Source organism: Dipodomys merriami, unplaced genomic scaffold (genome assembly GCF_024711535.1).
Source record: "Dipodomys merriami isolate MVZ:Mamm:240054 unplaced genomic scaffold, mDipMer1.0.p SCAF_14, whole genome shotgun sequence".
NCBI lineage: Eukaryota > Metazoa > Chordata > Mammalia > Rodentia > Heteromyidae > Dipodomys > Dipodomys merriami.
In genome coordinates, this window is record NW_027202715.1 from 2,674,428 (window position 1) to 2,702,160 (window position 27,733).

Genomic DNA, 27,733 nt, shown 5'->3' on the forward strand with positions numbered 1-27,733 from the left:
GAGTACTATATTTGTCTAGCCAGGTACTGGTGGCTCATGCCTGTAATCCTAGCTACTCAGGAAACTGAGAGGATCACAGTTCAAAGCCAGCCCAGGCAGGAAAGTCTGTGAGATTCTATCTGGTAGTCAATTGCTACCAGGAAACTGGAAGTGGTGCTGTGGCTCAAAGTGATAGAGCATTAATCTTCAACAGCAACAACAACAAAGTATTATTTATCAAAACCTTGGCAGTATGGAGGGAAAGGTCAGATAAGCATCAATTTTAGAAATAAGAACTTTAAATACTAATCCCTGATTGTACCTAACCTCTATATACTCCTGTAAATTGTGCCCCCTCCACACACACACAAAAAAAAACACCCAAAATTTTACCAAGAGATTATGTGCCTAGAAATTCCTAATTTCTAAATGTGCTCTTTAAAAATGTAATTCAGTAGTTCGGCATTGACATACAGGTGCACCTCTTCATGGGAAAAAGACATAAAATAAAACCCCACAACAAATCCAGCTTACTTTTTTTGGCCAAACACTAGCTCCTACTTCAGGAAAAACAGTAGCTCCTCCTGCAGACACATCACTCATCTATAAGGGACAAATGGATATTATCAACAGAATTGGTAGAAAAAGGCCAGAATGGGGACAAGCATTTCTTTAGAGGTATTTGATTGCATTGGTAGAATGTAATCTCCATGGAGACAAGGATTTTTATGTTGTGTTCTCATTGCTAAGCTTTAGTATACAATATTTAAATTCAAACAAGAGAAACTAAAATCAGCTGTATAATTTCTCATGCTACAGAATCAACACATTAACTTAACAATTTTCTAAACTGAAAAAGTACATACACAAAATAAGACAAAGAGCAGTGAAGGTTTTTTTTTAAAGTAATACAAGAAGAAAACAAGTAACACTAAAAAGAACCTGAGATATATATGTCTTCATATCAAGCCTAAGTCAAAGTAAAAATATTAAATAAGAGTTATTTCACCCCCACGGTATAACCCCTGCTTTCACTGTATTTGATGTTGGTATAATTTGTGGAGGAGAAGGGAAAAAACAAATCGTTTAAATAGGGATACAGGTGGACCCGTTGCAACAATGAGATGTACAAGTCATTAAACGAACTTTACAATTTTGGTGGGGGAGGGCGGTGGAGGGTGGAGGGAGATGGGAAGGGATGGAAAGGGGAAACAAAGGAGGAGGCAATAATGCTTGATAAGAAATGTACTCATTATCTTGCCCATGTAATTGTAACCCCTCTATATGGTATTTTCACAATAAATTTTTTTTTTAAAAAAAGAGTATTTCAACAAAAGCTATATTAAATGAGGGTATTTAAACAAAAGCTAGAACATATACTTAATAAAGATCTAACAGCTCTTAGCAATGAGAAAATTAATCTCAAAGCTATTTAAAAATTGTAGGAGCCGGGCGCCGGTGGCTCACGCCTGTAATCCTAGCTACTCAGGAGGCTGAGATCTGAGAATCACGGTTCAAAGCCAGCCCGGGCAGGAAAGACCGTGAGACTCCTATCTCCAATAAACCACTAGAAAACCGGAAGTGGCGCTGTAGCTCAAGTGGTAGAGTGCTCGCCTTGAGCTGAAGAGCTGAGGGACAGCACCCAGGCCCAGAGTTCAAGACCCACGACCGACAAAAAAAAAAAAAAAAAAAAAAAAAAATTGTAGGAATGTTTTATATCAGAATATTACAGATGCTCTGTGTCCCACTCATCTAGGAATAGTATTTAAGTAATGGAGAAATAAATGCTAAACAAATTATTTTGCACAACTTTTAGAAACGCAGAAAAGGTACATCTAGTCAAATCTAACATAGGGATAATAGACCAAATAATAGTGCCAGTATTTATAAAGGAACAAAAGCAATTACTAGTAGCTCCTAAATATATGGAGAGATGTTTCTCTCTAATAAGAAATGAAAATTGAAACAACTGCTTATTTGGAAAGTGAAAGATGTATAGATTTCTACTTAAAGGTAGAATAAGCTGGTAACCTTGATGGAACACTCATTTCTAGAAAGCATACCAGCTTTTCACAGCATAAATTTATACATTTTTTTCCTCCTAGTTTTTTCTTTGTGATATTTATCTCCACATAGCACTCAAGTGCTTTCAGACACAGATGGAATGGTAAGAGGGATGTCAAACAGAGAAGAAAGGAGACAGAAGGAGGGAAGGTTAGAAGGTTAGAAGGTAGGCAAGAATACAAAGAGTAGGGGAGGCTGGGCGGTAGGATAGAAGAATACAAAGATTAAGAGGCAGATAAAGTTTCATAAAACTCACATGGGGATAAGAAATAGAAAAAAATAAATGAAATAAGCAAAATTAAGGATACATCTTGCTAAAAGGTTACAACATTATGGCAGATTATATTTTCCAAATATAATACATCCCAATGTCTCATCCTACTTGCATTTTCTGTTTTTTTTTTAAACATTTCTCAGGATTCCACCCAGAGCTTCCTGCATGCTATGTAAGTGCTATACCCCTGCGAGATGATCCCAACTAGTACAATGACATTCAGCAAGGATAAATATCTAACATTCCTTCACCTGAAGCAAAATATGACTTCTTGGGGCAGATCCTAAGAAGCATCGTGTTTCTTTGGGATATTTATGCAATCTGGCCCCAGGGACAGCCAGATGTAATAGATAAATACACCTTCCAGATGAATCCCCACAAGGCCAAGAGCTGGAGTAAGAACAGGAGGTAAATACTACTACACCAACAAAGAAAATGACTGTATGAAACCATTTAGAGCTGGAGACCTGCCTGGAAAGCATAAAGCCCTTAGTTCATATCCCAATACTGACCAAAGGTCATTCTCACCCTAGAAATGACCCACTACCCCTCAAGATTCAGTTGGGGTCATTTGTTATTGCAGCAATAGAAAACTGGAATGAATAAAACAATTTGGGGGCTGGGCATGTAGTAGTTCAGTGGTAAAGTGTACACTTAGGATGTGGGAGGTCCTAGATTCCATCCCTAGGGTAAGACATAAAAATGCAATGAACTTAACTTTTATAAAGCTGTACATTTTAGGAAATGGTAAAGCACTAGCCTTGAATACAAACAGGGACAGTGCCTAGGCCTACACACAGAAAACATTAAAAAGTAAGTTTTTTTAAAAAAAAAAGTATGATCTTAATATAGGGAAATGGTTATTGTTAGGACCTCTTTACAATTTTATTGTAAAGATTCTGTACAGAGGGGTTACATTTACATGAGTAAGGTACATTTCTCACTGAACATTGTTACCCACTCCACTGCTGTTCTCCCACACACAAAAGTGTAAAGCTCATTTCCAACATAGTGTCCTGTGAGTATCATTGCTGCAATGGGTCATCTTTTTTACTTCTTTTAGCATTTTGTTATTTCCCTTCCCTTCCCCCAAACAGATAAATACATATACAAGATGGAAGGTAAAAGAATCAAACAGAGATTGCCAGGGATAAACCAATGGAAAAAGAAAAATGAAATAAAGTAAGAACTAGATTCAGTACACTGGCAACAAGAGACTCCAAGTCATGGAGTTCATTTCAATTATCATCATTTTGTATGGTCATATGTTTATAGCTCTTGAGCTATTATGATTCTGTGTCAAGAATAAGCTAGGCTTATAATAATTATTACAAATGAGGGAAACCACAGAGCCTATGTTTCTTTGGGTCTGGCTTACTTCACTTAATATGATTTTTTCCAAGTCTTTCCATTTCCTTACAAAAGGGGCGATGTCATTCTTTCTGATAGAAGCATAAAATTCCATTGTGTAAATATGCCACATTTTCTTTTTTTTTTGGGGGGGGGGGGAACCTGAACTCTGGGCCTGGGCACTGTCCCTCAGCTCTTCAGCTCAAGGCTAACACTCTACCACTTGAGCCACAGCGCCACTTTCAGCTTTTTTCTTTTTGCTTATGTGGTGCTGAGGAATCGAACCCAGGGCCTCAGGCATGCAAGGCAAGCGCTCTACCACTGAGCCATCTTCCCAGCCCCATATACCACATTTTCTTGATCCATTCATCTATTGAGGGGCATCTGGGTTGGTTCCATATCTTAGCTATGGTAAATAATGCTGCAATGAACATAGTTGTGCCAGTCGCTTTAGTGTGGCCTAGTTTGAGGTCATTTGGATAAATGTCCCCTCTGGTATATTATAAAGTACTATTTCTTAATCTAGGTGCCAACAACTAGATGTGTTCACTTTGTGAAAAATTATCAGGTTTCATATACACTGTGCTCTCTGCTGATAATATTTATACATCATATATGACTAAAAACAGATATTCAAGTATTAGTGATTATCTTCTGTTTTTTTAGATCCTGAGGTTTCTACAATGAACATCTGAAAACAAATTAATTTTCCATCTCCACATCACAATATCAAACCAAACTTAAAAAACTTTTGTCACAACTTACATAAAATAGCCATGTAGCAATTCTATTGCCTGTCCCAAGCTCTCTGAAAGCATCTGGCTCATCTTTCTGTGAATTAAAAATAAAAAGTTAAAATAATATAAAAATTCAGTAATGCAAATACAGTGACAACTAAACAGTAACAATAAGCTGAAAAATTTGCCAAATATAACCTGAAAGGACTCCCAATGTCCTATAGTGTATATACTACCACTTAAGTACATTCGATTAAATTCCAAATGTGTCAGTAATGAGGGCAGTAAAACTTCAAATCAGGTTCACATAAAGGCAGGCCTCAAACTTACAGAAGCAGCACCTATTCCCACCAACATGACAGTATGTACACGGCACTACCTTAGGTTCTGTCACAAAGTAGATCATTTTCAAACCCATCCTGTTGCTTAAAAGCTATGATCTCCTGAGTGGGTCAGGTTCATCAGTGAGCACAGTGGCAGGGCTTCTCACAGAGCAAGCAATTCAAAGCTCTAGGTTCTTAGAGGAATGTGTGTCCACAGCCTCTTTTTTTCAACTAATAACTTTTTTTTTTCCAGGCTCAAGAATCTGAAGACCTAAATAGTTTATTTACTACTACTGAAGTCTTCATAGTGATTCTACTGCCAGGCAACTATATATGTAGTTTTAATAGTAAAATAACAGAATCAACAGGTTGGCTAAGATGGCAGCTTTTCTGAACTCTCTCTGCAACTGTCTTAACTTCTAGGCTTCTATTTCTGCATTGTCCAATTTTACCATGAGCCCCACTGAGTCAGTTTAGCTGGAATCTTCTTACTATGTGATCATGTTCCTCACCTTCTACCTTGGAGGTTGGTTTAGCTACAGTGGCTCCTCCACCACTTAACTGCCCCCATTATGAATAACTTTTTTTTTATCGGTCTTGGGGCTTGAACTCTGGGCTTGGGTGCTGTCCTTGCACTCTTCAGCTCAAGGCGAGCACTCTACTGCTTCAGCCACAGCACCACTTCCAGTTTTCTAGTGATTTGTTGGAGATAAGAGTCTCACAGACTTTCCTGCCTGAGCTAGCTGTGAACCGTGATCCTCAGATCTCAGCCTCCTGAGTAGCTAGGATTACAGGCGTGAGCCACCAGCACCTGGTGCCCAGCCATGAATGATTTTTTTTTTAACAATGTAAACTTGTTAAGGTCTCCATTTCATTTACTTACCCGTGCAAAGTCAAAGTGGGGTTCATACTGTCCTCCAACTCCATAATTTGCTACCTAAAAAAAGAAACCATGGATGAATGAACTATTAAAGTACCTAGGAAAACAAAGGGTAGAAGCTGGGCTGGGAAGGTGGCTCAGTGGTAGAGTGCTTGCCTTGCATGCATGAGGCCCTAGGTTCGATTCCTCAGCACCACATAAGCAAAAAGAAAAAAGCCAGAAGTGGCGCTGGGGCTCAAGTGGTAGTGCTAGCCTTGAGCTGAAGAGCTCAGGGACAGTATCCAGGCCCAGAGTTCAGGCCCCACGACCGGACCCAAAAAAAAAAAAAAAGGGTAGAAGCTGGTGGTATTCTGAGAATCTTAATGTTTTTCTTTAGAAAACTTTGAGAGACATATATTTTCTCCTAATAGATCATCTTCCCAAATACTTCCTTTAGGAATTTAAATTTTTTTTAAATTCTCAGGGGCTGGAAAGGTGGCTCAGTGGTAGAGTGCTTGCCTTGCATGCATGAGGCCCTAGGTTCGATTCCTCAGCACCACATAAGCAGAAAAAGCTGGAAGTGGTGCTGTAGCTCAAGTGGTAGAGCACTAGCCTTGGGCTGAAGAGCTGAGGGACAGCACCTAGGCCCAGAGTTCAGGCCTTACAACCAGCAAAAAAAAAAAAAAAAAAAAAAAAAAAAAAAAAAAAATCCCAAAGCCAAAAAGGTTGGCAACCCCCCAGTATACTTTAATTAAACCTTTTTCTTATTTAAAGGTGAGTTCACACTACTTCATTTAATATGACAATGTCCCTATGGCAACAGAAAGGAAGAAAGAAAAACTGGGTATGGTGGTCCAAGCTTATAACTGCGGCTATAGGAGAAGCACGGGTAGGAAAATCAAAGTCTAAAGCCAGGCTCAGTCAAAGCATCTCCCTGAAAAAGTATAAAGGGCTTGGGCCAGGCACTGGTGGCTCATGCCTGTAATCCTAGCTACTCAGGAGGCTGAGATCTGAGGATCAAGGTTCAAAGCCAGCCCAGGCAGGAAAGTCCATGAGACTCATCTCCAATAAACTATCAGAAAACCGGAAGTGGCACTGCAGCTCAAGTGGCAGAGTGCTAATCTTGAGCTAAAGAGCTCAGGGACAGGGGCTCGTAAGGTGGCTCAGTGGTAGAGCCCCTGCCTTGCATGCATGAGGCCCTGGGTTCAAATCCTCAGCACCACATAAGAAGAAAAAAAAAGGCGGAAGTGGCGTGTGGCTCAAGTGGTAGAGCGCTAGCCTTGAGCTGAAGAGCTGGGGGACAGCGCCCAGGCCTAGAGTTCAAGCCCCATGACAGGACCAAAAAAAAAAGAGCTCAGGGACAGTACCCAGGCCCAGAGTTAAGCTCCACGACTGAAAAAAAAGAAAAGAAAAAAAAAAAGGCTTGGGGTATGGGTTGTATGGGTTGGATCCCTTGCTTTGCCAGTACAGAGGAAAGGGAAAGGAACGAGAAAAAGAGAAATGAACTATGATTATCTCCATGTACATAACTTTGGATAGAATGTTTTCTTATTTGTAAAATGAGAATGATGCTTTTTTAACTCCTTCCTTCCATCACCATATAAAATACTGACAAAATCAACAAAGGAGAATCTGAAAGAACACTATTACAAAAATAGAAGTCACAAAACTAGATATTTTACTTACATTGTAGAAACCGCTGGATCAGTCTATTATACAGAAATGTATGAATTCACTTGAAAGCAGTTTTGAAAATTATATTACTTGGCTATTAATCAGATGAATACCAAGGAAGTTGTAGATTACTATAGAATGACAACTTAAATTCATCTATAGGTAGTTCTGCGTTTGCCCAGTGTGTACAAATCTCAGCACTGTTCAGATTATTGTTAATGCCAGGCCACCAAGTTGCTATGGCATATTACCAGTGTCCAGTATAAAGTAAAAATATAAACATATAAAGAATACCATACTAGCCAGGGCTGATGGCCCAAGTCTGTCATCCTAGCTATGTGGAGGTTGAGCTAGAAAGGATTGAAGTGAGAGACCAGCCCAGTAAAAAAGGTCAAAATATCTTGGGGAAGTTCAGGGAATTTTTGCCTGTAATTCCAGCTGTATGGGAAGCATAGGTAAGAGAATCATGATTTTAGGTCTGTTCAGCCAAAATGTGAGACCTTATCTGAAAAATAATCTGAAATATAAAGGGCTGGGGGTGTGGTTCAAGTGACAGTGATTGCCTGCCAAGCACAAGTCCCAATTCCAAACCCCAGTAACACACACACACACACACACACACACACACACACACACACACACACACACACACACACACACACACACACACACACACACACACACACACACACACACACACACACACACACACACACACACACACACACACACACACACACAAATTCCTAGGGGATAAAGCTCAGTTGATGTTTCCTAAGTTGATAGTGCATAGCTAGACAACAGGACAGTGTTGCAGAATGTTCCTATAGAAACCCTGGCTCTTGGGGGTGAGGAAGTGGGGAGCCAGGGAGGGAAGGAATGGTAGGGAAAAACAAAGGTGGAGGTAACAATGCTCCATAGGAAATGTACTCATTACCTTAGTCATGTAATTGTAACTCCTCTGTACACTAATTTTACAATAAAAAAAAAACATTTAAAAAAAAGAAAAAAAAGTGATTATGATGTGATTTGTGGTCAGCTATGGCTGAACTCAAAATGTTCTCGACTGTCTCAACCATTGGCTGGGTGCAGCCATATGCATTTGTCATTCAGAGACTCAGGGAAACAAACATATATATGTCCCAGCTGGCCTGGGAATAAAGCAAGACTGTATGTATGTATGTATGTATGTATGTATGTATGTATGTATGAATGTATGTATGCATTTATTTATTTATTTTTAGCCAGTCTTGGGCACTATTCCTGAACTTCTTTTTCTGCTCAAGGCTAGTATTCTACAACTTGAGCCATAGTGCCACTTGTGGCATTTTCTGTTTTTTTGTTTGTTTGTTTGTTTTTTAATGTGGTACTGAGGAATGAACCCAGGGCTTCATGCATGCTAGGCAAACCCATTAAGCCATATTCCCAACCCACAAGACTCTATTTTGAAAACAACACATTAAAGGGATAGCAGAATAGCTCAAAGTGGTAGAGTACCTGCCAAAGAAGCACAGACCCTAAATTCAAACTCCAGTACCACCAAAAAGTAGTAATAATAAGTGATAAGAAGGTTCTGGAGGGGCTGGAAATGTGGCTCAGTGGTAGAATGCTTGACTCGCATGCTTAAGGCCGTGGGTTTGATTCCTCAGCACCACATAAACAGAAAAAGCCAAAAGTGGTGCTAGCAGCTCAGGGACAGTAACCAGGCCCAGAGTTCAAGCCCCAGGACCAGAAAAAAAAGAATGTCCTGGAAAAAAACTTTTACAATAAGAGTAATCAGAAGTATTTTACTGAAAGCACAAAGAATAAAATGTTGAAAATAGAATGAAGCTTAGAAAATAGATCATGAAGGCTGGGAAGGTGGCTCAGTGGTAGAGCACTTGCCTTGCATGCATGAGGCCCTGGGTTTGATTCCTCAGCACCACATAAGCAAAAAGAAAAAAGCCGGAAGTGGCGCTGTGGCTCAAGTGGTAGAGCACTAGCCTTGAGCTGAAGAGCTGAGGGACAGCACCCAGCACTCAGGCCCAGAGTTCGGGCCCCACGACCGGACCCAAAAAAAAAAAAAAAAAAGAAAAGAAAATACATCATAAGGCAAAGAAAAGATACTATTACTGTAAGTAAAAAGAGTACTGCTAATGTTATTGATACAGTTTTACAGCTTTTCAGCTCAAGGCAAGCACTCTACAACTTGAGCCACAATACCACTTCTGGTTTTCTTGTAGTTAATTGTAGATAAGAGTCTCATGGACTTTTGTGCCCAAGCTGGCTTTGAACCATGATCCTCAGATCTCAGCCTCCTGAGTAGCTAGGATTACAGGTGTAAGCCACCAGCGCCTGGCTATAATGTTTTAAATTACCAAGAAAACCAACAATTCAGTAGGGAAAGAATCTTTTCAACAAATTGTGCTAGGACAATAGATATTAATGTGAAAAAACAAGGCCCCTTTCTACCTCTCAATGCCACATGAAAAATTTTAATTCAAAATGGATCAAAGAGGGCTGGGAAGGTGGCTCAGTGGTAGAGTGCTTGCGCCTCACATGCATGAGGCCCTGGGTTTGACCTCAACACCACATAAAAACAGAAAAAGCCGGAAGTGGCGCTGTGGCTCAAGTGGTAGGGTGCTAGCCTTGAGCCAAAGAGCTGAGGGACAGCACCCAGGCCCAGAGTTCAGGCCCCATGACCGACAAAAAAAAAAAAAAAAAAAGGATCAAAGATCTGAAGGCAAGCTGGGTATCAGAAGCTTGTGTCTGTAATCCTAGATACTCAGGAGGTTGAGATCTGAGCATGGAGGTTCAAAACCAGCCTGGCAGGAAAGTCTGAAATTCTTATCTCCAATTAATCACTGGAAGTAGCACTGTGGCCCAAGTGGTAGAGTGCTAGCCCTGAACAAAAGAAGCTCAGGGACAGTGCCCAAGCCCAGAGTTTAAGCGCCAAGATTGACAAAAAATAATAATAAACTGTTTTTCATTTGTTCATTGTTACTCAACTGTTTTCATATTTTGACAATTTTAAAGACTAATGTCAACTGATTAATATAATCACTTTATAATTTTTCAACTTGTTGCATCACCTTTAATACTCCCCAGCTATGATGCAAGACAGAGGCTATCTGTTCTATGTCAGGAAATACCACCAAAGCATTTGAAAGTGAAAAATTAACTTGAGGATAACATGGTTACCTACCTGTAATTCTTCTGCTGTGGAAACATCTAGTCCTGTTAGATCTTGTATTCTCATGTTAATTCGAGACACCACAGGGTTTTCATAGCCAGAAAGCCAAGCACTAAGGGCAAAAACAGAAAATACTAGTTTTACAGGTATTGCTTCATTCATAAAAACCAATAAACTAGCTGGGCACTGGTGGCTTACCACTGTAATCCTAGCTTCACAAAAGGCTAAGAACTGAGGATTGTGGTTCAAAGCCAATCTAGGTAAGCAAGTCTATGAGACTCACCTCCAATTAACCACCAGAAAACTAGAAGCAGAACTGTGGATCGACTTGATAGAGCACTAGCCTTGAGTAAAAAAAGCTCAGGGACAGTGCCCTATACAACATCCCCAATCCTTGGATTTTGAAGACAAGAGTCTCGCTATAAATGGCCCAAGCTAGCCTTTAACTTGCCTCAGCCTTCTGAATACGGGATTACAAGTGTGTGCCACCATGTTCAGCCAAGACAATAAACATTTAGATTCAATAAAAATTTTTGTGTAGACAATATGTTGGAAACCATCTGTCCAACTTGGTGGCGGGGGTGGGGGTGGGGGTGTGGTGTGGTTTGAGGGGAGGGAAAGTAGGAGAAAATTGAGGGAAAGAGTAACAATGTTGACAAGAAATGTACTAATTACTTATGTAACTAAACCCCTCTGTACATGACCTTGACAAAAAAAAAAAATCTGTGCGTGTGCCAGTTCTAGGCTTGAACTCTGGGCCTGGGCACTGTTCCTGTGCTTTTTGGCTCAAGGCTAGTGCTCTACCTACCTACTTGAGCCACTGCTCTACTTCTGGGGGGATGGAGGTTGTTTTGGGTATTTAATGGAGATATAGTCTCACAGACTTTACTACCAAGGCTGCCTTTGAACTGTAATCATCTGATCTTAGACTCCTGAATAGCTAGGACTAGAGGTATAAGTAATCCACACCTGGCTAATTTTTTTCTCTTAAAAAAAAAATTGTTGTTAAGGTATTATACAGAAGGGGTACCATTTTGTAAGCCAGGTAATGAGTGAAATTCTTTTTGGATGTCACCCCTTCCTTTACTTTCCCTCATATATTTTTTTAAAGATGTCACATTTTATAATTAGAAGTTAAAAAGGTCACCTTCCTCAAAGTCTCTTTCTCTTTCCCCTCTATCTTGAGGTTATGTTCCCTGTTCTCAAGCAATCATCTTGCTCCAACCTCCTGAGGAGCTCTGACCAAAGGCAAGAACCACTACACCAGGCTTACATTTAAAAACTTCTAAAAATTCTAGAAAAATACATGACAAACTGAAAACAATTGTTTCTTCCATAGAAGAAAGTAGAGGACTATGTTGGAGTCAAGGGGACTTTAGCCTGATGTACCAGAAATAAAATCATGTATTACTTGCCTAAATTAGTTTTATTAGAACACTTAAAAATACCCACTAAAAAAATGTTGATGGAGTACATATATAGCTCAAGTGGCAGAGTGACAATGTGACCAGAAAAGGCAGGGGTTGAAGGCCCTGGATTCAAGATCAGTACTGAAGGGAGGGAGGAAGAAACGGAGGGAGGAGAGACCGGGGAGAAGGGAAGAGGGTAAAAGGAGAGAGGAGGGTATAGAGAAAGAACAAAACAATGTTGACAGAGAATATGTAATTCCTAAACATTACTGATGGAAAGGTAAAGTGGTGAAGCCATTGCCAGGCAGTTCTTCAAAATGTTAAACACAGTTACCATATGGCTCAGCAATTCCATTTCTAGATATACACACAGAAGATATTAGTTATTTCCACATAAAAACATGCAGAGGGGGGCTGGGAAGGTCACTCAGTGATAGAACACTTGCCTTGCATGCATGAGGCCCTGGGTTCGATTCCTCAGCACCACATAAGCAAAAAGAAAAAAGCTGGAAGTGGTACTGTGGCTTAAGTGGTAGAGCACTAGCCTTGATCTGAAGAGCTGAGGGACAGCGCCCAGGCCCAGAGTTCAGGCCCCATGACTGGCCCCCCCCCCCAAAAAAACAGAGGGGGCTGGGAAGGTGGCTCAGTGGTAGAACACTTGCCTTGCATGCATGAGGCCCTGGGTTTGATTCCTGAGCACCACATAAGCAAAAAAAAAAAAAAAAAGCTGGGAGTGGCGCTGTGGCTCAAGTGGTAGAGCGCTAGCCTTGAGCTGAAAAGCTGAGGGACAGCACCCAGGCCCAGAGTTAAGGCCCATGACCGGACCCAAAAAAAACCCAACATACAGAGCTGGGTGCTGGTGTCCCATGCCTATAATTCTAGCTATTTGACAGGCTATGATCAGTAAGGGTGCTGTTTCAGGTCAGTGCCAATAGAAAAGTCCATCAGACTCCACTCAATGAGAAAAGCTAGGCATAGTGGTGCATACCTTGTCATTCCAGCTATGATGAGAGCAAAATGTATCACAAAACTAGAGTAGCAGCTGGGCACTGAACGCTCATGCCTATAATCCAGCTACTCAGAAGGCTGAGATCTGAGGATCGCAGTTCAAATCCAGCCTGGGCAGGAAAAGTCCGTGAGACTCTTAACCACCAGAAAATCGGAAGTGGCACTGTGGCTCAAGGAATAAAATGCTCACCTTGAGCTGAAGAGCTGAGGGACAGCGCCCAGGCCCGGAGTTCAAGACAGACAAAACAAAACAAAAAACTAGAGTAGCAAACCAAAATTCATATGGAAACACAAGAGACCCTGAATTGTCAAAGTAATCCTGGACTTACAGAGTAATGCTTGAGGCATTACAATACCTGATCTTACTACAGAGCCACAGTTAAAAAAAAAAAAAAAAAAAAAGTAGACACAAAGAATAGAAGACCATGCACTCACTACTATCTGATTCTCAACAAAGATGTAAAAACTATGCAATAAAGTATCTAAAAAAACACATCTTCATGTAAAAGACAAACTAAATCACTATCTCTCACTCTGTTCAACATTCAATTTAAAGCAGATCAATGACTTTAATGTAAGACCTGAAACTACTGTAAGACAACATAGGTGAAGTATTTTAAGAAAAGTATGAGGAACTGCAATAGCTCATATAACACCAAGAAACAGGTAGTTGGGAACCAGTAGCTCATGCCCATAATCCTGCTACTCAGGAAGTTGACACCTGAGGAAGCTAGTCCCAGAAGTTAACTAATTAGCAAAAAAAGCTGAAAGTGGAGCTATGGCTTAAATGATAAAGTGCCAGACTTGAGTGAAAAAGCTAAAGGATGGTTCCTAGGCCCTGAATTCAAGCCCCAGCCTCAGCACAAAAAGAAAACAAAAACAAGGCAACAAGGTTGCATCAAAGTAAGATGCTTCTGCACAGCAAAACAAACTTTTCCCAGAGCCAAGAGTTACTCTACAGAATGGCAGATCATCTTTGACAGCTACACATACTATATACTATGGGACTTCAGTATAAAGAACTCATAATCCAATCAAGCAATGGTTAAATAAACTGAATAGTTCTTTAAAAAAAAAAAAAAAAGTAAAGCCGGGTGCTGCTGGCTCACGCCTGTAATCCTAGCTACTCAGGAGGCTGAGATCTGAGGATCATGGTTCAAAGCCAGCCCGGGCAGGAAAGTCTGTGAGACTCTCCTCTTCAATAAACCACTTGAAAACGGGAAGTGGCGCTGTGGCTCAAGCGGTAGAGCGCTCACCTTGAGCTGAAGAGTGCAGGGACAGCGCCCAAGCCCAGAGTTCAAGCCCCACAACCGACAAAAAAAAAAAAAAAAGTACAAATACATGAACAAATGTTAAAAAAATATTTAGCTATCAGCAACATACAAATCAATACACACACTTTCTATCTAACCCTAGTTAGAATGGATATCAAGAAAGCAAAAATGCTAGTGAGGATATAGGGGAAAAGGAATTCTTATAAACAAAGTGTAAATTAGTACACACACACACACACACACACACACACACACACACACACACACACACACACACACACACACACACACACACACACACACACACACACACACACAGTATAGAAGTTTCCTCAGAAAACTGAAAACAGAACTAGTTTATGTTCTAGCTATACTACTCCTGGGTGTATATCTGATGGAATCAAAGAAAGTGAATTCTATGGAGGAAAACAATGGAAGGGGTAACACTAATCAAAATGTTCAACTTTTTTTTTTAAGGTAAAAGTTAGTTCCAGTTATTTCACTTACTTTAAATTCTCATGTGAAAATCTCTCCAAAATAAAAGTTTCTTCATAGCTAAAGAACTATATTTATTTAAAATACTTTATTCATCTGGATGATACTTTGTTAACAGATTACTGCTTATCTATCTTCAAGTGACATTACTGTAGATCTAGCAGGTCTTGAGCTCTGAATTTGCATTGTTTCTAACATGACTAAATATTCAAATAGAAATCTGTAATTTAGGGCTGGGAAGGTGGCTCAGTGGTAGAGTGCTTGCCTTGCATGCATGAGGCCCTGGGTTCGATTCCTCAGCACCACATAAACAGAAAAAGCCAGAAGTGGCGCTGTGGCTCAAGTGGTAGAGTGCCAGCCTTGAGCTGAAGAGCTGAGGGACAGTGCCCTGGCCCAGAGTTCAAGCCCCACATCCAACAAAATAATTTTTTTAAAAAATCTATAATTTATATTATCTGTTGATTCTCACAGATTTGGGAAGTCTTATTCATGCATTAAAATAATCAGAAATTTCTTCTAATATAATTTGGTTACAATATTTAATAGTAAAAACTCATTTGAAGATAACTAATTTTTCTTGTACAATAAACACAATTTAGTCCCAGGAGGACAAAAGAACACTTTCTCCAACTAACTTTCCATTAAAAACTGGTGGCTAGGCAGGGTGGCACACATCTGTGAATCTCAACTACTTAGGAGGTAGAGACAGGAGGATTGTAAGTTTAACATCAGCTGTGGCAAAAGTGAGTAAGATTCTATCTCAAACAACAAAGGCTAGTTGGTACACATCTGTGGTCCCATCTACTTGGGAGGCGGAGGAAGAAGTATCCTCACTGTCCAAAATTAGCCCGGGAAAAGTTAATATGAGAGCCTATCTGAAAAACAAACTAAAAGCAAGGTCTGTGGTCCTGGCCCAAATAGTAGAGAACTAATCTAGTAAGCAGGTTTTGAGTTCGCCCCCAGTACCACAAGACAAAACTTAATAGCCCAAAATGTCTCTTTTTTTGGCTTTAGTAACAAAACTTAAAAGTCAAGTTGTGCATTTAATTAATCTTTCTACTTTTCTTCCCTTTTAAAAATGAGATTTACTATTTAAATTTTAATGTTTAATATTTAGTACGTAATTTAGTTAATAATTTAATGTTTGAATTACTAGGCTTGAACTGTGGGCCCTCAGCTCTTGCTTGGCTTTTTCCACTCAAGGCAGGCACTGTACCACCTGAGCCACACTTCCACTGGATGCTCTTTGCTAATAATTGGAGATAAGAATCTCTGGATTTAAGCCAGGGCTCAGGACTGGATCTCGAGAAGTGGAATATAAGAATTAAGTAATCCATTAATAATCCTACTTTTGGCCTATAATTACTCCTGGGTAATGCAATACGATTTTGTTTATTTCTTTATGGTCTTCATTTTCAGTGATGTTTGTAAGGACTAGTTGCTAGTAAGGAAATCAACTTTGAATGAATTATTGTTATACCATTATTAAGCCAGTGAGCCAACTAACTCTATGTAGGACAAGATGAACTGATTTTCAATATTTTACTATCTTTAGTTTTCTTTTCTTTTCTTTTTTCTTTCTTTTTTGTCAGTCATGGGGCGTGGGTGCTGTCCCTGTGCTCTTCAACTCAAGATGAGCACTCTACCATTTGAGTCACAGCGTCACTTCGGTTTTCTGGTGGTTTATTGGAGATAAGAGTCTCACAGATTTTCATGCCCGGGCTGGCTTTGAACCTCAATCCTCAGAGGTGAGCCACCAGTGCCCAGCTCTTTTGTTTTCTTAAGGAGATCAGATTATATAAACTGGAATTCTAAGCAAAAAGACCTTTTTTTTCCTAAATCAAACTTATAGTTGTTTTTTTTCTTGTCTTGGTTATTTTACCAAACTAGTTAAATAATGTCTCTAATTATTTTGAAAAAAAAAAAAAAAAGGGCTGGGAAGGTGGCTCAGTGGTAGAGCGCTTGCCTTGCATGCCTGAGGCCCTGGGTTCGATTCCTCAGCACCACATAAGCAAAAAGAAAAAAAAAGCCGGAAGTGGAGCTGTGGCTCAAGTGGTAGAGCGCTAGCCTTGAGCTGAAGAGCTGAGGGACAGCGCTCAGGCCCAGAGTTCCTCACGACCGGACCCAAAAAAAAAAAAAAAAAAAAAAAAGAATCTCTGGATTTAGCGGGTGCTGGTGGTTCACATCTGTAATCCTAGCTACTCTGGAGGCTGAGATCTGAGGATCCTGGTTCAAAGCCAGCCCCAGCAGGAAAATCCTTGAGACTCTTACCTCTAATTAACCACCAGAAAACCGAAAGTGGTACTGTGGCTCAAATAGTAGAGTGCTCACCTCAAGCTGAAGGGCAGTGTCCAGGCCCAGAGTTCAGGCCCCAGACTGACAAAAAAAAAGTCACTGGAGTATTGAATTCCTTTTTCTAATTTTTTTTTTGGGGGGGAGGGGCTGAACCAGAATTTGAACTCAGGGCCTCACAATTGCTCAGTTGACACTTAAGCCATGCCTCCTTGGAGGTGGAGTCTCATGGATTCTTCTGCCAGGCTGGTTTCAAACCACGATCCTCCAGTTTTCAGCTTCCTGAGCAGGATTACAGATATAAGCCACCCATACCCAGACCTTTCATTAGGTTATTTTCAATAAATACAAAGCCATACACGGACTACATACTTTACTGAGACTGGATGAAATTATTCTACAATAACTCAGAAACTTCCAAGTTACTCTAGAAGTAACTAGAAGTTACTCCTGATGCCATTAATAATACATAATATAAAGTATGGTTATACCTTTCTCAAAAACCAAATAATGCTATTTTTCAGAGATATAACGAGTTATTTAAAACATGTTTGAAATGTTTAGGTAAATTTAGTTTTTAAGAAAGCAAAAATTTATACATCATTTTTTTTTTGATCAGTCATGGGGCTTGAACTCAGCCTAGGCACTATCCCTGTGTTCTTCAGCTCAAGGTGGGCGCTCTACACTTGAGCCACAGCACCACTTCTGGTTTTCTAGTGGTTTATTGGAGGTAAGAGTCTCACGGACTCTCCTGGGGTGGCTTTGAACCATGATCCTCAGATCTCAGCCTCCTGAGTAGTTAGGATTACAGGCATGAGTCACCAGCACCTGGCTATACATCACTTTTTTGGGTGTCAGTCCTAGGTCTTGAAATCAGTGCCTCTTGTTCTCACTTAGGTTTTTCATTCAAGGCTCTACCACTTAAGCCACACCTCCATTTCCAGCTTTTAAGTGGGTTAACTGGAGATAAGAATCTCTTAGACTTTTCTGCCCAGTCTGGATTCCAACCATGATCTTCAGATCTCAGCCTCCTGAGTAGCTAGGATTATAGGTGTGAGCCACCAGTGCCCAGTTGTGATCACCTTCATAAAGGAATTTATTTTGATTTAGTAAGAGTCCAATTACTCTAAGGGCTGGACCTTCAAAGGTCTATTGCATCTAAAAAAAAGTGTTTTCCAAAACATCTTATCATAAATGTTTCATGTTTTCCAAAAGCATCTGAATCCAGACAACTTAAATTAACTTTGATAATAAATATGTGAAAAACATGCAGAGTAGGGTACAAGTGGCTCAGCACCCAGGTCCAGAGTTCAAGCCTCATGACCAACAATACATACATACATACATACATACATACATAAAAACATACATAAAACTACAGCTGGGCACTGGTTGCTCACGCCTGTAATCATAACTATTGAGGAGGCTGAGATCTGAGGATCACAGGCACAAAAGTCTGAGACTCTTTTTTTTTCTGCTTATGTGGTGCTGAGCAATGGAACCCAGGGCCTCGGGTATGCAAGGCAAGCGCTCTACCATTGAGCCACCTTCCCAGCACCAAGTCTGCGACTCTTATCTCCAATAAACCACTCAGAAAACCGAAAGTGGCGCTATTGCTCAAGTGGTAGAGTGCTAGTTTGAGCTGAAGAGCTGAGAGACAGCGCCCAGGCCCAGAGTTCAAGCCCCATAACTGACGAAAGTAAATAAATAAATAAATAAATAAATAAATAAATAAATAAATAAATAATGAAAACTATGCACAATTACCTCATGTGTAACAGCTTAAGTTTGTTTTTTCTCTGTATGCATGCTGGTCCTGAGGCTTGAACTCTGGGCCTGGGTACTTTTGCTAAGCTTTGCTAAAGGCTAATGCTCTACCACTTCTGGTTTCTTAGACTGATTGAGGTAAAAGTCTCATGGCTGGCTCTGCACCACCCTCGTGCCTCAGCCTGCTGAGTAATTAGGACAGGATGGGAGAGAAAAAACCACCAGTATCCAGCTGGCTAGCTCTGTTGTTGTTGCTTTAAGGGGTTTATCTTTGCAGACATGAATAAGGTTCAGTAATAAAATGGAAAATCAGCTTAACTTGAAATGAAGGTTAGTTACAATGTTCAGGAACATTTTATGCCATGTCTCAAAATGTATTTAGCCAAAGTAGTTTCTGAAAATTTTTAGCATATACTAATGCTCATTAAAGAACATTACTTTTATATTGCTGCTCCTGACTAAAAGAAAAAGAAAAATCTTCATGCCTTTTAATAGAGTTTCCCAACCCTCCATGCCAAAATATTTGAGGAAACAAAAGAAGCAGGAAGCTACCCTCTGTGTCTCCCTGAAAAAGACCAGTAAAGAATTCTATGACTGGCCTTTAAAATAGTTCAAACTTGCATTCCAGAGATCCTTTCTTACAAAAAAAAAAAATACCCTTATCTTCAAAGAGATAGATATACTCAAAAGTAAATAAACTTCTTTGCTAACTTTCCTCCAGTTTATTCCTTCTGTCAGTAATAGTTGTCTTTCTACCACTTGAGTCACACCTATTGGCTGATTCATTGGCATATTGCTGGTTCATTGGAGATGGAGCCTCAAGGACTTTGCCTGAGCCAGCTGGGAAGCTTCATCCTGATAGCTAGGATTCTAAGCATGAGCCCCACCAATGCCTAAATTACATCAGTAATATTTAAAAGGTTTTTTGGAATACTTCCTAAAATTTTCATAGTTAACTTAGTTTCAAATGAGCTGTTTTACCATAAGTATGTATTTCTGAAAAATTATTAATTTTTAATTAATTATCTGTAGATGCTAAACATAGTGATATGGTATCTACCATTACCAAAAATACATGAACACAGCCAGGTGCTGGTAGCTCACGCCTATAATCCTAGCTATTCAGGAGGCTGAGATCTGAGGATTGCCTTCAAAGCCAGCCTGATAGAAAAGTCCCCATGAGACTCTTAACTCCAACTAACCACTTAAAAGCTGGAAGTGGTGCTGTGGTAGAGCACTAGCCTTGAGCACAAAAAGCCTCAGGGAAGCCGGGCGCCCCGGTGGCTCATGCCTGTAATCCTAGCTGAGATCTGAGGATCACGGTTCAAAGCCAGCCTGGGCAGCAAAGTCCGTGAGACTCTTATCTCCAATAAACCACTAGAAAACCGGAAGTGGCTCTGTGACTCAAGTGGTAGAGCACTTGCCTTGAGCTGAAGAGTGCAGGGACAGTGCCCAAGCCCAGAGTTCAAGCCCCAAGACTGACCAAAAAAAAAAGGCCTCAGGACAGTGCCCAGGCCCTGAGTTCAAGCCCCACAACCAGAAAAAAAAAATACATGAATACGTAGGGCTAGAGGTATGGCTCAAGTGGTAAAATTCCAACTGTGAGTAAAAAACTGAGCATACCCCCACTGCTAAAAAAATTGTTTAGCTCTTAAAAATTTTATTATATATAAATTATATATGTATTACATGTTATAATATGTGTATGTGTATATGTATAAATATAATTGTATATGTACATATATATTATATGAACTTGCATATTCATTCCTTTGTTATCCTAGAGCAGTGGTTTTCAGAGGGGTAGAGTCCTTGGAAGTAATGATGGTAGAGACTTTTCCCACATGTGGACATGTGGCAGACACTTTTAATGTTATAACTGAAGGAATGGCACTGGGAACATATAATGGATGTGAGAGATGCTGTTACACATACCATGATCTGAGGATCATGGTTCAAAGCCAGCTTGGGCAGGAAAAGTCCTAAGACTTTTTTTTATTCTTTTTTTTTGGGGGGGGGGTCCAGTCGTGGGGCCTGAACTCGGGGCCTGGGCACTGTCCCTCAGCTCTTCAGCTCAAGGCTAATGCTCTACCATTTGAGCCACAGCGCCACTTCCGGCTTTTTTTTTTTTCATTTTGCTTACGTGGTGCTGAGGAATCAAACCCAGGGCCTCAGGCATGCAAGGTAAGCGCTCTACCACTGAGCCACCTTCCCAGCCCCAATCCTAAGACTTTTATCTCCAATTAACTATCCAAAAAAAACTGGAAGTGGGATTATCATTCAAGTGGTATAGTGCTAGCCTGAGCACAAAAACTCAGGGCAATGCCCAGGACCTTAATTCAAGTCTAGGACCAGCATGTATGCATGTGTGCGTGAGCAAGCGCACACACACACACACACATGCACGCACGCACATGCACACACACATTCCCACGAAGCTTAAAATAACCCTCAACAACCAAGAATTATTCAGAAATGCTGAGTTTGAGAAACTTTGTTCTAGAGTGCTATATTTTTATACTTCAAACTCTATTCATCACACTGGATTTCTCTAAAATATAATTATTTTTGTAACAAAAATTAATTTCTTTTCTTTTTTTTTTGGTTCAGTCGTGGGGCCTGAACTCTGGGCCTGGGCACTATCCCTCGGCTCTTCAGCTCAAGTCTAGCGCTCTACCATTTGAGGCACAGTGCCGCTTTCGGCTTTTTCTGCTTATGTGGAGCTGAGGAATCAAACCCAGGCCTCATGCATGCAAGGCAAGCACTCTACCACTAAGCCACCTTCCCAGCCCCCCCCCAAAAATGAATTTCATCCGCAACAAATACCTATGTTGAAAAACAATGGCTTTCAGATTGAATTGTAATTATTATTAACCTAAGGAACACTGATTAACACAATCAAATTTAAAAGTGAAACATATTCAAATGTCCCTAATGAAATGGATGGGTTTTATATTTAGTTTTAAATATGGCTAAATATTACTTAGGTTTAGAATAACAAAGTATTAAGTGCAATTATATTTCTATTTTCATTTTTAAGAACCTTTATCACATAAGTAAGCCAATAGAAAAGGAGTTCTGATGGAATAATTAACTCATCTCAATTCTGTAACCTTTGTCTAAGTTACACAGTGATTTAAACTTTTAAATATTTTAGTAATATATCAGCTAATTAAGTTCTTTTTAACACTGTAAAAGCGAGAAATTTTAAACTGACTTGCAAAGACTTTATTATGTGTTGATTCAAAGTATTTATTTTATAGTTATTTGGCAGCCCAGAGGTTTTAAAACCTGTTTTATAAGGGAGTCCAATTTAGGCTTACACTCTGTGAGGAATCTCTGGGAACTTCTCTAATTTCATTTACAGGGTTTGGGAAGCCTTATTTTATAATCTAACAATATGTCTGTTAACTAACCTAACCTAATCATTTCCATCATGAAAGTTCAAGTATAGATACCATCATTCGGTATACCAATACCTAACAGCCAAAGTCTTAGAAACTAAATCATGTATTCTGCGGAAATTACGCTTCTCAAGAAAGACAATGATTCAAATATGACTAAAGTTCTCTCCATTGCTCCCTTACCTCTTAGACACTCTGTACTGTGCTGTGGTCAATTTTCCAGTCTCAGGGTCATGTACTGTAGCTCGGCTCAGCTACAAAATAAAAAAAAAAAAAAAAAAAGAGAAAGGACGAGGACTTAAAATCCAGCAGCAGGCAATTCTGGGCTTTTGTTCATTTTGTTTTGCCAAGCCACAGGTGATTGGAAGGATTCAGATTAGTCCTGGTGATAGGTAATGTTTCCAAATCAGTAAAAACATTTAGAAACGTGGCAGTAAGAACAACCACTTCTAAATAAGAGAAAAATGGTAAGAGATTTTTGTTGTAGATTTATTGTCCTTTCACTTTTTAAAAAAAAATCATTTGATGCTATATGTAAATGATTGATAGCGTTGAGTTTCACAGGAACTTTTCCAGATCTAAAAGTTTAATGTTCTTCAAATATTTTAAAAATAAAAATTTGTCTCTTTAAGTTCATTTCTTAAAAACTCTCACCAAGACAAAACTTTTTCAATCTTGCCAAATAAAAGGCAGCTGAGTTCACAAGTAGTTTGTGAACTGAGTTTGGAATGTTAACTCTGTCCTTTCCATAGCCAACTTTGAGTCACCAAGTTTCCAAAAATAAGCTCCAAGAGGAAGAATACAAATTACTCCATAATGACAATGATATTGTAAGCTAAGAACAAATGTTAATCACCATGAAGGAATCTGTGCATTGGTGAATGTGAGAGAACTGCATGAGCAAAGACTTCTGAGCAGTTTATTTCCCATTTTAGCAACGAAGGGGAAAAAGAAAACAAGTATCAAGCAATTTTCTGGATATGTGATACATGATCTTTAGAAAAATAAAAACATATTAATTCCTTAAACGTAACAGAACCACTAACTATAGTTAAAAAATATATAACTTCTAGTTCAAGAAAAAAAACCTGTGAAACACAAAGCAGTCCTTTGTTGTCTTATTTATGTATGAGGCGGCCACTTGAGCTGGAGACTGAAAATGACCTAGTTCCCTTAAATGATTCCTGTAGGATGCACAAAACATTCATTAGAGACCAAAAATATGCAGCATACACATCTCTTACCTTTTGCTAATTCTGTAATGTACCGTCTCCAAGTCTCCTGTTATTGGGTTTGAAATGGTGGCTCGCCTCAGCTGTGAAGCCAACCATCAGAATAGTTGCATTACAAGACAAAAAAATGAATCACATTTATTTAACCAGTTAGAATGCTGGGTTTCTTTTCTTTCAACAAAGAAGTATAAATAGAGAAAATAGAACCATATACTTCCAGTCACCTTGTGTTGGACTTTGAAAGCCTATTGTTTTTAGACATTTGTGTTTTGTTTAAAAAAATTATTTTACTTGTTTTTATGTTGCATGAATACTGGATACACCAACAGAAAGTCTGGAAATTAAATTTCTGCAGTGGTTAGAGGCTATGACAGTGGAGAAAAGAGAAATTTCTAAAATTTGAAGCATAATTTGTTAAGAACAGCTATTTCTAATGAATGATCTATTCTAAAACCTCCAATTTTAATTCTTCATGGTAGAACTGTTTGTTTCCAAGGACTAATACTGTTCAAAATTTGTTTTATGGTGAGTCTTTTGTCCCTTCAACATATCCACTCAATATATACAGTGAAAAAAATGTGAGCAAAAAGGCAAATGTAAAGAACTTATGAATTTTAAAGACAATAGAAAAGAGATGACAAGCAAGGCAATTACTTTAGACTATTAAAAACTGGGAGAATAGTCGGGCGCTGGTGGCTCATGCCTGTAATCCTAGCTACTCAGGAGGCTGAGATCTGAGGATCACGGTTCAAAACCAGCCTAAGCAGGAAAGTCCATGAGACTCTTATCTCCAATAAACCACCAGAAAACCAGAAGTGGAGCTGTGGCTCAAGTGGTAGAGTGCTAGCCTTGAGCCAAAGAGCTGAGGGACAGCGCCCAGGACCAGGCCCAGAGTTCAAGCCCCACGCCCAACAAGAGAGACAGAGACAGAGAGAGAGAGAGAGAGAGAGAGAGAGAGAGAGAGGGAGAGAGAGAGAGAGAGAAGAAGGGAGGGAGGGAGGGAGGGAGGGAGAATAAGCCAGGCGCCAGTGGCTTATGCCTATAATCCTAGCTACTCAGGATGCTGAGATCTAAGGATCTCAGTTTGAAGACAGCCCAGCAAAGAAAGTTCGAGGGACTCTTTTCTCCAACAAACTACTCAGAAAAAGTCTGAAGTGACACTGTGGTACAAGTGGTAGAGCACTAACCTTGAAGACAAAGAGGCTCCGGGCCAGCGCCCAGGCCCTTAGTTCAAGCAAGCCCCAACACCAGCTTAAAAAAAAATCCAAACCACTTTGAAGACTAAGGCCCCCAATCTGAAACACAAACTGTCTTTTGGTTTTTGTTTGGTCAGTGCAAAGCACAAACATAGCTCCCAATATCACAAATAATGCAGTTGAGTTTCCCATTTTTCACATTTGGGGAAATCCCAGGGATTGGCACATCTAAAGTGCAATAAATAAGCCTTACTTTGAGAAAACTACCTTCTTGATTATAAGTATAAGACATGATATCTTTAATGAATATTTAACCAACACAGTGGCAAATTGTGACTACTGGTTACAAAAGACTAAAATAGAAATTTAAAATAAAGTAAGAGTATAAATATTAAGTAGCATTCTGCTTGGCAGTGTTATAAGGATTACTTTAGTACCAATATGAATTAGACTAGTCTTTTGTTTTTTACAATGGAATATTTTTCTTCTTAAATTATTTTTTCCGTTCTTTTTAAAAAATGTTGGTCATGGGGCTTGAATTCAGGCTGGATACTGGTCCCTGAGCTCTTTTGTTCAAGGCTAGTACTCTTATCACTTTGAACCTTAGCACCACTTCCAGTTTTCTGGTGGTTAATTAGAGATATGGGAGTACAGATTTTCCTGCCCTGGCTGGCTTCAAACCACAATCCATAGATCTTAGCCCCTGAGTAGCTAGGACTACAGGAGAAGCCACCAGTGCCTGGCTTTTCTATTTTCTTTTTATGCCAGTCTTGGGGCTTAAACTCAAGGCTTAGGCACTATCCCTGAGCTTTTGTCTTCAAGGATAGCATTCTACACTTGAGACATAATTCTACTTCTGCCTTTTTGCTTGTAAACTGAAGGTAAAGAGTCTCACAGGTTTTCCTGCTCTGGGCTGAATTCAAACAGTGACCTTCAAATCTGTCTCCTGAGTAGCTAGGATTACGGGCGTGAGCCACCAGCACTAAGCTGGAATACTTCTGTAATAATAATTTCTAAAACCCAAAAATTACTAATTTGGAAAATAAAAGTTCGAAGTTTAAATGAGATATTCAGATATTTCAATTTTATAGTCTTAACAAGAATTAGCAAACCCACTGTGCCAAATTCAGCTGCCACCTATTTTTAGAATTAAAATTTCATTGGAATATAGCCATACTATTCATTTACATATTTTCTTTGGCTGCTTTTACACTATAATGACAGAGCTGAGGAGTTGTAGCAGAGACCATTTATTTGATCTACAAAGCCTAAAAAATATTTACTACCTTGGGGCTGGGGAGGTGGCTCAGTGGTAGAGTGCTTGCCTTGCATGCATGAGGCCCTGGGTCCAATTCCCCAGCACCACATAAGCAAAAAGAAAAAAGCCGGAAGTGGTGCTGTGGCTCAAGTGGTAGAGCACTAGCCTTGAGCTAAAAGAGCTGAGGGACAGCGCCCAGGCCCAGAGTTCAGGCCCCACGACCGGACCCAAAAAAATAAAAAAAAAATTTACTACCTTGAACCCTGTATAATAAAAAAGCAAAAGTATGCCTAGGATAGTTTTTTACTACCAGTAAGATGAAATATTTCTTTTAAGAGCAAGATCATGGGAAAAGGCAAGAACATAGTCTCCTACATTCTCACACGTAATATAAGATTAGTTTTAATGCACATTACACGATTTTTCTTACTAAGATAATGTAGATTGAAATCTGAATTTTTTTTCCCCCCAGGGCTGAGGACCTAACCCAGAGCCTTGCGCACACCGGGCGGGCACCATTCCGCTGGGCTAAACTCCAAGCTCCTGAAATCTGAATTTTTAAATGACATCAAATTTAAAAATTAGCATGATGCTTTTATGCCCAATTATAAGTTCCTAATATTAATGTGCCTAAAAGGGAATGAAAATAATCCAAATGAGGGCTGGGAAGGTGGCTCAGTGGTAGAGCACTTGCCTTGCATGCATAAGGCCCTGGGTTCGATTCTTCAGCACCACATAAGCAAAAAGAAAAAAGCCAGAAGTGGCGCTGTGGCTCAAGTGGTAGAGTGCTAGCCTTGAGTTGAAGAGCTGAGGGACAGCGCCCAGGCCCAGAGTTCAGGCCCCACGACCGGAACCCCCCCCCAAAAAAAATAATAATCCAAATATTCCTTCAGATTAAAGTATTAAAAGACCTGAAAAAGTTGAGCTTTGAGTGATAAAAACTACAAAATAATATAAAAGTAGGTTTTCCAGCCAGGTGCCAGTGGCTCATGCCTGTTAATCCTAGCTGGTCAGGAGACTGAGACCTAAGGATCATGGTTTGAAGACAGTCTGGGCAGGAACATCCATGAGACTCTTATCTCCAATAAACTATCAAAACAAAAAGCCAAAAATGTGGCTCAAGTAGTAGAAGGCTGGCCTTGAGCAAAAAAAAAAACCCTCCCAAACAGTACCCAGCCCCTGAGTTCAAACCCCAGGACTGGCCCCAAAAATTATAGATATATTTTTTTCCAGTAAAAGAACAAAACACAAATTTGTTAAATGTAAATAAGAACTTCATTTACAACTTTCATTATCCAGTGTTTAAGGCCTAGTGTAAGATGTGTTACTTGTTTTGATAACAGAAATATTAGCATAAGAAGAGCCAATATAATGACTCAACAATTATGCTGAGATAATAATATTTAAAATTATTGTTGGAGTTACCTCCATACCAATTGTCCTGTTATATTACAAAGGAGAAATTAAACCAGATATACAGTAAGTTGAGGAGAATTTTAAAAAAAAATTTACCCTTGGTTTTGCTAGATCTTTGACAATTTCAATTTCTGCATCAGAAATAATATCATGGAAGCGAATAATTCGGGGCTTGTCCCACTCATCTTCCTGCTTGGCTGGAGCCAGAATAAATTTAGGATTTCTGTTTCCATCATGGTAACGGCAAAACAGTCTTTTTTGTCTTCGTGGAGTCTAAAGAGAATGACAAATCTATTAAGAGTAATAATATTTTTAATAATTATTCCTGTGCAGATAAGAAAAAAATTATGCTTGCATATACAGAGTATTTCTGGAAGAATATACAAAAGCGATAGTATATTATAAATATTTTGCATCAAACATGAATCTTAGAATAAAAGTGACTCAGCAATAGTTCTCTCTAGGATGTGGGAGGCACTGGGTAAAACCACAGCTCTGGAACAAAAAGGCTTCTTTTGGGTGGGAGAGATAGAACACCTGAAGTAAAAAG

General features: G+C 39.5%; 1 protein-coding gene across 11 annotated transcripts in view; it reads right to left on the minus strand.

The window, feature by feature from the left end:
• The window catches only part of LOC138825890 (prolyl 4-hydroxylase subunit alpha-1), a 138,785-nt gene that overhangs the window by 3,276 nt on the left and 107,776 nt on the right, over window positions 1–27,733 (minus strand). For 8 of the 11 annotated variants that reach the window (XM_070020540.1, XM_070020538.1, XM_070020534.1 and 5 more), the window contains 6 exons: window positions 27,280–27,456; window positions 23,326–23,396; window positions 10,441–10,544; window positions 5,611–5,660; window positions 4,433–4,498; window positions 514–582 (listed from right to left, as the gene is read on the minus strand). In XM_070020540.1, coding sequence (XP_069876641.1) covers window positions 514–582; window positions 4,433–4,498; window positions 5,611–5,660; window positions 10,441–10,544; window positions 23,326–23,396; window positions 27,280–27,456 — 537 coding nt within the window. Of the gene's footprint in view, window positions 1–513; window positions 583–4,432; window positions 4,499–5,610; window positions 5,661–10,440; window positions 10,545–22,264; window positions 22,336–23,325; window positions 23,397–27,279; window positions 27,457–27,733 lie in introns of those variants that run through there. The other 3 variants (XM_070020537.1, XM_070020543.1, XM_070020542.1) reach the window with 3 other exon arrangements.